The sequence below is a fragment of the Cherax quadricarinatus genome, chromosome 5, assembly GCF_038502225.1.
Source record: "Cherax quadricarinatus isolate ZL_2023a chromosome 5, ASM3850222v1, whole genome shotgun sequence".
NCBI lineage: Eukaryota > Metazoa > Arthropoda > Malacostraca > Decapoda > Parastacidae > Cherax > Cherax quadricarinatus.
In genome coordinates this window covers 30,788,200-30,801,298 of record NC_091296.1, presented here as the reverse complement: position 1 = coordinate 30,801,298, position 13,099 = coordinate 30,788,200, and the positions used below count along the sequence as shown (strand labels likewise).

The window sequence follows — 13,099 nt, the reverse complement described above, 5'->3', positions numbered from 1 at the left end:
CAGCGGATGGGTCTATGAAAGATGAGGTGAATCATAGAATTGATGAGGGAAAAAGAGTGAGTGGTGCACTTAGGAGTCTGTGGAGACAAAGAACTTTGTCCTTGGAGGCAAAGAGGGGAATGTATGAGAGTATAGTTTTACCAACGCTCTTATATGGGTGTGAAGCGTGGGTGATGAATGTTGCAGCGAGGAGAAGGCTGGAGGCAGTGGAGATGTCATGTCTGAGGGCAATGTGTGGTGTGAATATAATGCAGAGAATTCGTAGTTTGGAAGTTAGGAGGAGGTGCGGGATTACCAAAACTGTTGTCCAGAGGGCTGAGGAAGGGTTGTTGAGGTGGTTCGGACATGTAGAGAGAATGGAGCGAAACAGAATGACTTCAAGAGTGTATCAGTCTGTAGTGGAAGGAAGGCGGGGTAGGGGTCGGCCTAGGAAGGGTTGGAGGGAGGGGGTAAAGGAGGTTTTGTGTGCGAGGGGCTTGGACTTCCAGCAGGCATGCGTGAGCGTGTTTGATAGGAGTGAATGGAGACAAATGGTTTTTAATACTTGACGTGCTGTTGGAGTGTGAGCAAAGTAACATTTATGAAGGGATTCAGGGAAACCGGCAGGCCGGACTTGAGTCCTGGAGATGGGAAGTACAGTGCCTGCACTCTGAAGGATGGGTGTTAATGTTGCAGTTTAAAAACTGTAGTGTAAAGCACCCTTCTGGCAAGACAGTGATGGAGTGAATGATGGTGAAAGTTTTTCTTTTTCGGGCCACCCTGCCTTGGTGGGAATCGGCCGGTGTGATAATAAAAAAAAAAATATATATATATATATATATATATATATATATATATATATATATATATATATATATATATATATATATATATATATATATATATACATATATATATATATATATATATATATATATATATATATATATATATATATATATATATATATATATATATATATATATATATATATAGATGTATATATAATATATGTATATATATATATATATATATATATATATATATATATATATATATATATATATATATATATATATATATATATATATATATATATATACTCTGTGTTTTCGTGTATTCACACATCATCTGAGATATGAAAAGAAGTGCAGAAAATTTCACCTGCAAATGGTCCTCGAGGTTTGTGTGTGTGTGTGTGTGTGTGTGTGTGTGTGTGTGTGTGTGTGTGTGTGTGTGTGTGTGTGTGTGTGTGTGTGTGTGTGTGTGTGTGTGTGTGTGTGTGTGTGTGTGTGTGTGTGTGTGTGTGTGTGTCTGTGTATGTTGGGGTACTCACCGAGGATGCCGTCGATGCTGTGGTCCTTGCGAGGATCGTCATCCCTCTTACCACCTCTGAGGATCCTGCTGATGGAGCTGACGGAGGGAGCTGAGGCCTTGTCCACCACACCCTCCTGCAGGAAGCACACCAGTCTTATCACCACCACACCATATATATATATATATATATATATATATATATATATATATATATATATATATATATATATATATATATATATATATACCTAACCTGACCCTTATTATTACTTACATATTTAAGTAAACACAAGAACTACATTCCTACAAAGTATTCTTCCTATCAGGAACATATAGAAACAAAGCAAAAAATATTATATATTTAAATAGCTTAGCTGATTTATAGCTGGACTGTTATGTATCATTATAGCTGGACTGTTATGTATCATTATAGCTGGACTGTTATGTATCATTATAGCTGGACTGTTATGTATCATTATAGCCGGACTGTTATGTATCATTATAGCTGGACTGTTATGTATCATTATAGCTGGACTGTTATGTATCATTATAGCTGGACTGTTATGTATCATTATAGCTGGTATCATTATAGCTGGACTGTCATGTATGTATCATTATAGCTGGACTGTTATGTATCATTATAGCTGGACTGTTATGTATCATTATAGCTGGACTGTTATGTATCATTATAGCTGGAATGTTATGTATCATTATAGCTGAACTGTTATGTATCATTATAGCTGGACTGTTATGTATCATTATAGCTGGACTGTTATGTATCATTATAGCTGGACTGTTATGTATCATTATAGCTGGACTGTTATGTATCATTATAGCTGGACTGTTATGTATCATTATAGCTGGACTGTTATGTATCATTATAGCTGGACTGTTATGTATCATTATAGCTTAACTGGTTATGTGTCATTATAGCCGGACTGTTATGTATCATTATAGCTGGACTGTTATGTACCATTATAGCTGGACTGTTATGTATCATTATAGCTGGACTGTTATGTATCGTTATAGCTGGACTGTTATGTATCATTTTAGCTGGACAGTTATGTATCATTATACCCGGACTATTATGTATCAATATAGCTGGACTGTTATGTATCATTATAGCAGGACTGTTATGTATCATTATAGCTGGACTGTTATGCATCATTATAGCTGGACTGTTATGTATCATTATAGCTGGACTGTTATGTATCATTATAGCTGGACTGTCATGTAACACTATAGCTGGACTGTTATGTATCATTATAGCTGGACTGTTATGAATCATTATAGCTTAACTGTTATGTATCATTATAGCTGGACTGTTATGTATCATTATAGCTGGACTGTTATGTATCATCAAAGCTGGACTGTTATGTATCATTATAGCTGGACTGTTATGTATCACTATAGCTGGACTGTTATGTATCATTATAGCTGGACTGTTATGTATCATTATAGCTGGACTGTTATGTATCATTATAGCTGGACTGTTATGTATCATTATAGCTGGACTGTTATGTATCATTATAGCTGGACTGTTATGTATCATTATAGCTGGACTGTTATGTATCATTATAGCTGGACTGTTATGTATCATTATAGCTGGACTGTTATGTATCATTATAGCTGGACTGTTATGTATCATTATAGCTGGACTGTTATGTATCATTATAGCTGGACTGTTATGTATCATTATAACTGGACAGTTATGTATCATTATAGCTGGACTGTTATGTATCAATATAGCTGGACTGTTATGTATCTGGACTGTTATGTATCATTATAGCTGGACTGTTATGTATCATTATAGCTGGACTGTTATGTATCATTATAGCTGGACTGTTATGTATCATTATAGCTGGACTGGATCATTATAGCTGGTATGTTATGTATCATTATAGCTGGAATTTTATGTATCATTATAGCTGGACTGTTATGTATCATTATAGCTGGACTGTTATGTATCATTATAGCTGGACTGTTATTTATCATTATAGCTGTTATGATTTATAGCTTATGTATCATCATAGCTGGACTGTTATGTATCATTATAGCTGGACTGTTATGTATCATTATAGCTTAACTGTTATGTATCATTATAGCTGGACTGTTATGTATCATTATAGCTGGACTGTTATGTATCATTATAGCTGGACTGTTATGTATCATTATAGCTGGACTGTTATGTATCATTATAGCTGGACTGTTATGTATCATTATAGCTGGACTGTTATGTATCATTATAGCTGGACTGTTATGTATCATTATAGCTGGACTGTTATGTATCATTATAGCTGGACTGTTATGTATCATTATAGCTGGACTGTTATGTATCATTATAGCTGGACTGTTATGTATCATTATAGCTGGACTGTTATGTATCATTATAGCTGGACTGTTATGTATCATTATAGCTGGACTGTTATGTATCATTATAGCTGGACTGTTATGTATCATTACAACTGGACTGTTATGTATCATTATAGCTTAACTGTTATGTATCATTAAAGCTGGACTCTTATGTATCATTATAGCTGGACTGTTATGTATCATTATAGCTGGACTGTTATGTATCATTATAGCTGGACTGTTATGCATCATTATAGCCGGACTGTTATGTATCATTATAGCTGGACTGTTATGTATCATTATAGCTGGACTGTTATGTATCATTATAGCTGGACTGTTATGTATCATTATAGCTGGACTGTTATGTAACATTATAGCTGGACTGTTACGTATCATTATAGCTGGACTGTTATGTATCATTATAGCTGGACTGTTATGTATCATTATAGCTGGACTGTTATGTATCATTATAGCTCGACTGTTATGTATCATTATAGCAGGACTGTTATGTATCATTATAGCTGGACTGTTATGCATCATTATAGCCGGACTGTTATGTATCATTATAGCTGGACTGTTATGTATCATTATAGCTGGACTGTTATGTATCATTATAGCTGGACTGTTATGTATCATTATAGCTTAACTGGACATTATAGCTGGACTGTTATGTATCATTATAGCTGGACTGTTATGTATCATTATAGCTGGACTGTTATGTATCATTATAGCTGGACTGTTATGTATCATTATAGCTGGACTGTTATGCATCATTATAGCTGGACTGTTATGTATCATTATAGCTGGAGTGTTATGTAACATTATAGCTGGACTGTTATGTATCATTATAGCTGGACTGTTATGTATCATTATAGCTGGACTGTTATGTATCATTATAGCTCGACTGTTATGTATCATTATAGCAGGACTGTTATGTATCATTATAGCTGGACTGTTATGCATCATTATAGCCGGACTGTTATGTATCATTATAGCTGGACTGTTATGTATCATTATAGCTGGACTGTTATGTATCATTATAGCTGGACTGTTATGTATCATTATAGCTTAACTGTTATGTATCATTATAGCTGGACTGTTATGTATCATTATAGCTGGACTGTTATGTATCATTATAGCTGGACTGTTATGTATCATTATAGCTGGACTGTTATGTATCATTATAGCTGGACTGTTATGTATCATTATAGCTGGACTGTTATGTATCATTATAGCTGGAGTGTTATGTAACATTATAGCTGGACTGTTACGTATCATTATAGCTGGACTGTTATGTATCATTATAGCTGGACTGTTATGTATCATTATAGCTGGACTGTTATGTATCATTATAGCACGACTGTTATGTATCATTATAGCACTGTTATGTATCATTATAGCTGGACTGTTATGCATCAATATGGCCGGACTGGATCTGATTATGTATCATTATAGATGGACTGTTATGTATCATTATAGCTGGACTGTTATGTATCATTATAGCTGGACTGTTATGTATCATTATAGCTGGACTGTTATGTATCATTATAGCTGGAGTGTTATGTAACATTATAGCTGGACTGTTACGTATCATTATAGCTGGACTGTTATGTATCATTATAGCTGGACTGTTATGTATCATTATAGCTGGACTGTTATGTATCATTATAGCTCGACTGTTATGTATCATTATAGCAGGACTGTTATGTATCATTATAGCTGGACTGTTATGCATCATTATAGCATGTATATCATTATAGCTGGACTGTTATGTATCATTATAGCTGGACTGTTATGTATCATTATAGCTGGACTGTTATGTATCATTATAGCTTAACTGGACTGCTTATGTATCATTATAGCTTATGTATCTTATAGCTTATGTATCATGCTTATGTATCATTATAGCTGGACTGTTATGTATCATTATAGCTGGACTGTTATGTATCATTATAGCTGGACTGTTATATCATTATAGTATCATTATAGCTGGACTGTTATGTATCATTATAGCTGGACTGTTATGTATCATTATAGCTGGACTGTTATGTATCATTATATGTATCATTATAGCTTAACTGTTATGTATCATTATAGCTGGACTGTTATGTATCATTATAGCTGGACTGTTATGTATCATTATAGCTGGACTGTTATGTATCATTATAGCTGGACTGTTATGTATCATTATAGCTGGACTGTTATGTATCATTATAGCTGGACTGTTATGTATCATTATAGCTGGACTGTTATGTATCATTATAGCTGGACTGTTATGTATCATTATAGCTGGACTGTCATGTAACACTATAGCTGGATTGTTATGTATCATTATAGCTGGACTGTTATGTATCATTATAGCTGGACTGTTATGAATCATTATAGCTTAACTGTTATGTATCATTATAGCTGGACTGTTATGTATCATTATAGCTGGACTGTTATGTATCATTATAGCTGGACTGTTATGTATCATTATAGCTGGACTGTTATGTATCATTATAGCTGGACTGTTATGTATCATTATAGCTGGACTGTTATGTATCATTATAGCTGGACTGTTATGTATCATTATAGCTGGACTGTTATGTATCATTATAGCTGGACTGTTATGTATCATTATAGCTGGACTGTTATGTATCATTATAGCTGGACTGTTATGTATCATTATAGCTGGACTGTTATGTATCATTATAGCTGGACTGTTATGTATCATTATAGCTGGACTGTTATGTATCATTATAGCTGGACTGTTATGTATCATTATAGCTGGACTGTTATGTATCATTATAGCTGGACTGTTATGTATCATTATAGCTGGACTGTTATGTATCATTATAGCTGGACTGTTATGTATCATTATAGCTGGACTGTTATGTATCTGCTGTTATTATAGCTGGACTGTTATGTATCATTATAGCTGGACTGTTATGTATCATCAAAGCTGGACTGTTATGTATCATTATAGCTGGACTGTTATGTATCATTATAGCTGGACTGTTATGTATCATTATAGCTGGACTGTTATGTATCATTATAGCTGGACTGTTATGTATCATTATAGCTGGACTGTTATGTATCATTATAGCTGGACTGTTATGTATCATTATAGCTGGACTGTTATGTATCATTATAGCTGGACTGTTATGTATCATTATAGCTGGACTGTTATGTATCATTATAGCTGGACTGTTATGTATCATTATAGCTGCACTGTTATGTATCACTATAGCTGGACTGTTATGTATCATTATTATATGTATCATGCTGGACTGTTATGTATCTGGACTGTTATGCATCATTATAGCTGGACTGTTATGTATCATTATAGCTGGACTGTTATGTATCATTATAGCTGGACTGTTATGTATCATTATAGCTGGACTGTTATGTATCATTATAGCTGGACTGTTATGTATCATTATAGCTGGACTGTTATGTATCATTATAGCTGGACTGTTATGTATCATTATAGCTGGACTGTTATGTATCATTATAGCTGGACTGTTATGTATCATTATAGCTGGACTGTTATGTATCATTATAGCTGGACTGTTATGTATCATTATAGCTGGACTGTTATGTATCATTATAGCTGGACTGTTATGTATCATTATAGCTGGACTGTTATGTATCATTATAGCTGGACTGTTATGTATCATTATAGCTGGACTGTTATGTATCATTATAGCTGGACTGTTATGTATCATTATAGCTGGACTGTTATGTATCATTATAGCTGGACTGTTATGTATCATTATAGCTGGACTGTTATGTATCATTATAGCTGGACTGTTATGTATCATTATAGCTGGACTGTTATGTATCATTATAGCTGGACTGTTATGTATCATTATAGCTGGACTGTTATGTATCACTATAGCTGGACTGTTATATATCATTATAGCTGGACTGTTATGTATCATTATAGCTGGACTGTTATGTATCATTATAGCTGGACTATGTATCATAGCTGGACTGTTATGTATCATTATAGTATCATTATAGATGGACTGTTATGTATCATTATAGCTGGACTGTTATGTATCATTATAGCTGGACTGTTATGTATCATTATAGCTGGACTGTTATGTATCATTATAGCTGGACTGTTATGTATCATTATAGCTGGACTGTTATGTATCATTATAGCTGGACTGTTATGTATCATTATAGCTGGACTGTTATGTATCATTATAGCTGGACTGTTATGTATCATTATAGCTGGACTGTTATGTATCATTATAGCTGGACTGTTATGTATCATTATAGCTGGACTGTTATGTATCATTATAGCTGGACTGTTATGTATCATTATAGCTGGACTGTTATGTATCATTATAGCTGGACTGTTATGTATCATTATAGCTGGACTGTTATGTATCATTATAGCTGGACTGTTATGTATCATTATAGCTGGACTGTTATGTATCATTATAGCTGGACTGTTATGTATCATTATAGCTGGACTGTTATGTATCATTATAGCTGGACTGTTATGTCATCACTGTATAGCTGGACTGTTATGTATCATTATAGCTGGACTGTTATGTATCATTATAGCTGGACTGTTATGTATCATTATAGCTGGACTGTTATGTATCATTATAGCTGGACTGTTATGTATCATTATAGCTGGACTGTTATGTATCATTATAGCTGGACTGTTATGTATCATTATAGATGGACTGTTATGTATCATTATAGCTGGACTGTTATGTATCATTATAGCTGGACTGTTATGTATCGTTATAGCTTTACTGTTATGTATCATTATAGCTGGACTCTTATGTATCACTATAGCTGGACTGTTATGTATCATTATAGCTGGACTGTTATGTATCATTATAGCTGGACTATTATGTATCATTATAGCTGGACTATTATGTATCATTATATCATTATAGCTGGACTGTTATGTATCATTATAGCTGGACTGTTATGTATCATTATAGCTGGACTGTTATGTATCATTATAGCTGGACTGTTATGTATCATTATAGCTGGACTGTTATGTATCATTATAGCTGGACTGTTATGTATCATTATAGCTGGACTGTTATGTATCATTATAGCTGGACTGTTATGTATCATTATAGCTGGACTGTTATGTATCATTATAGCTGGACTGTTATGTATCATTATAGCTGGACTGTTATGTATCATTATAGCTGGACTGTTATGTATCATTATAGCTGGACTGTTATGTATCATTATAGCTGGACTGTTATGTATCATTATAGCTGGACTGTTATGTATCATTATAGCTGGACTGTTATGTATTATGTATCATTATAGCTGGACTGTTATGTATCATTATAGCTGGACTGTTATGTATCATAGCTGGACTATGCATCATTATAGCTGGACTGTTATGTATCATTATAGCTGGACTGTTATGTATCATTATAGCTGGACTGTTATGTATCATTATAGCTGGACTGTTATGTATCATTATAGCTGGACTGTTATGTATCATTATAGCTGGACTGTTATGTATCATTATAGCTGGACTGTTATGTATCATTATAGCTTATGTATCATTATAGCTGGACTGTTATGTATCATTATAGCTGGACTGTTATGTATCATTATAGCTGGACTGTTATGTATTATTATAGCTGCACTGTTATGTATCACTATAGCTGGACTGTTATGTATCATTATAGCTGGACTGTTATGTATCACTATAGCTGGACTGTTATGTATCATTATAGCTGGACTGTTATGTATCATTATAGCTGGACTGTTATGTATCATTATAGCTGGACTGTTATGTATCATTATAGCTGGACTGTTATGTATCATTATAGCTGGACTGTTATGTATCATTATAGCACTGTTATGTATCATTATAGCTGGACTGTTATGTATCATTATAGCTGGACTGTTATGTATCATTATAGCTGGACTGTTATGTATCATTATCATTATAGCTGGACTGTTATGTATCATTATAGCTGGACTGTTATGAATCTGCTTAACTGTTATGTATCATTATAGCTGGACTGTTATGTATCATTATAGCTGGACTGTTATGTATCATTATAGCTGGACTGTTATGTATCATTATAGCTGGACTGTTATGTATCATTATAGCTGGACTGTTATGTATCATTATAGCTGGACTGTTATGTATCATTATAGCTGGACTGTTATGTATCATTATAGCTGGACTGTTATGTATCATTATAGCTGGACTGTTATGTATCATTATAGCTGGACTGTTATGTATCATTATAGCTGGACTGTTATGTATCATTATAGCTGGACTGTTATGTATCATTATAGCTGACTGTTATGTATCATTATAGCTGGACTGTTATGTATCATTATAGCTGGACTGTTATGTATCATTATAGCATTATATCTGGACTGTTATGTATCATTATAGCTGGACTGTTATGTATCATTATAGCTGGACTGTTATGTATCATTATAGCTGGACTGTTATGTATCATTATAGCTGGACTGTTATGTATCATTATAGCTGGACTGTTATGTATCATTATAGCTGGACTGTTATGTATCATTATAGCTGGACTGTTATGTATCATTATAGCTGGACTGTTATGTATCATTATAGCTGGACTGTTATGTATCATTTTAGCTGGACTGGTATGTATCATTATAGCTGGACTGTTATGTATCATTATAGCTGGACTGTTATGTATCATTATAGCTGGACTGTTATGTATCATTATAGCTGGACTGTTATGTATCATTATAGCTGGACTGTTATGTATCATTATAGCTGGACTGTTATGTATCATTATAGCTGGACTGTTATGTATCATTATAGCTGGACTGTTATGTATCATTATAGCTGGACTGTTATGTATCATTATAGCTGGACTGTTATGTATTATTATAGCTGGACTGTTATGTATCATTATAGCTGGACTGTTATGTATTATAGCTGGACTGTTATGTATCATTAAAGCTGGACTGTTATGTATCATTATAGCTGGACTGTTATGTATCATTATAGCTGGTTATGTATCATTATAGCTTGTTATGTATCATTATAACTGGACTGTTATGTATCATTATAGCTGGACGGTTATGTATCATTATAGCTGGACTGTTATGTATTATAGCATGTTATATCAATATAGCTGGACTGTTATGTATCATTATAGCTGGACTGTTATGTATCATTATAGCTGGACTGTTATGTATCATTATAGCTGGACTGTTATGTATCATTATAGCTGGACTGTTATGTATCATTATAGCTGGACTGTTATGTATCATTATAGCTGGACTGTTATGCATCATTATAGCTGGACTGTTATGTATCATTATAGCTGGACTGTTATGTATCATTATAGCTGGACTGTTATGTATCATTATAGCTGGACTGTTATGTATCATTATAGCTGGACTGTTATGTATCATTATAGCTGGACTGTTATGTATCATTATAGCTGGACTGTTATGTATCATTATAGCTGGACTGTTATGTATCATTATAGCTGGACTGTTATGTATCATTATAGCTGGACTGTTATGTATCATTATAGCTGGACTGTTATGTATCATTATAGCTGGACTGTTATGTATCATTATAGCTGGACTGTTATGTATCATTATAGCTGGACTGTTATGTATCATTATAGCTGGACTGTTATGTATCATTATAGCTGGACTGTTATGTATCATTATAGCTGGACTGTTATGTATCATTATAGCTGGACTGTTATGTATCATTATAGCTGGACTGTTATGTATCATTATAGCTGGACTGTTATGTATCATTATAGCTGGACTGTTATGTATCATTATAGCTGGACTGTTATGTATCATTATAGCTGGACTGTTATGTATCATTATAGCTGGACTGTCATGTATCATTATAGCTGGATCATTATAGCTGGAACTGTTATGTATCATTATAGCTGGACTGTTATGTATCATTATAGCTGGACTGTTATGTATCATTATAGCTGGACTGTTATGTATCATTATAGCTGGACTGTTATGTATCATTATAGCTGGCTGGACTGTTATGTATCATTATAGCTGGACTGTTATGTATCATTATAGCTGGACTGTTATGTATCATTATAGCTGGACTGTTATGTATCATTATAGCTGGACTGTTATGTATCATTATAGCTGGACTGTTATGTATCATTATAGCTGGACTGTTATGTATCATTATAGCTGGACTGTTATGTATCATTATAGCTGGACTGTTATGTATCATTATAGCTGGACTGTTATGTATCATTATAGCTGGACTGTTATGTATCATTATAGCTGGACTGTTATGTATCATTATAGCTGGACTGTTATGTATCATTATAGCTGGACTGTTATGTATCATTATAGCTGGACTGTTATGTATCATTATAGCTGGACTGTTATGTATCATTATAGCTGGACTGTTATGTATCATTATAGCTGGACTGTTATGTATCATTATAGCTGGACTGTTATGTATCATTATAGAATTACTGTTATGTATCATTATAGCTGGACTGTTATGTATCATTATAGCTGGACTGTTATGTATCATTATAGCTGGACTGTTATGTATCATTATAGCTGGACTGTTATGTATCATTATAGCTGGACTGTTATGTATCATTATAGCTGGACTGTTATGTATCATTATAGCTGGACTGTTATGTATCATTATAGCTGGACTGTTATGTATCACTATAGCTGGACTGTTATGTATCATTATAGCTGGACTGTTATGTATCATTATAGCTGGACTGTTATGTATCATTATAGCTGGACTGTTATGTATCATTATAGCTGGACTGTTATGTATCATTATAGCCGGACTGTTATGTATCATTATAGCTGGACTGTTATGTATCATTATAGCTGGACTGTTATGTATCATTATAGCTGGACTGTTATGTATCATTATAGCTGGACTGTTATGTATCATTATAGCTGGACTGTTATGTATCATTATAGCTGGACTGTTATGTATCATTATAGCTGGACTGTTATGTATCATTATAGCTGGACTGTTATGTATCATTATAGCTGGACTGTTATGTATCATTATAGCTGGACTGTTATGTATCATTATAGCTGGACTGTTATGTATCATTATAGCTGGACTGTTATGTATCATTATAGCTGGACTGTTATGTATCATTATAGCTGGACTGTTATGTATCATTATAGCTGGACTGTTATGTATCATTATAGCTGGACTGTTATGTATCATTATAGCTGGACTGTTATGTATCATTATAGCTGGACTGTTATGTATCATTATAGCCTGACTGTTATGTATCATTATAGCTGGACTGTTATAGTATGTTATGTATCATTATAGCTGGACTGTTATGTATCATTATAGCTGGACTGTTATGTATCATTATAGCTGGACTGTTATGTATCATTATAGCTGGACTGTTATGTATCATTATAGCTGGACTGTTATGTATCATTATAGCTGGACTGTTATGTATCATTATAG

The 13,099-nt window shown here is 33.7% G+C and overlaps 1 protein-coding gene across 1 annotated transcript in view; it reads right to left on the bottom strand.

The window, feature by feature from the left end:
- LOC128684661 (uncharacterized) overlaps nucleotides 1-13,099 on the bottom strand; it is a 299,231-nt gene that overhangs the window by 257,891 nt on the left and 28,241 nt on the right. Inside the window, exon 5 of the mRNA XM_070104531.1 lies at nucleotides 1,316-1,430. Coding sequence (XP_069960632.1) covers nucleotides 1,316-1,430 — 115 coding nt within the window. The remainder of the gene's footprint in view (nucleotides 1-1,315; nucleotides 1,431-13,099) is intronic.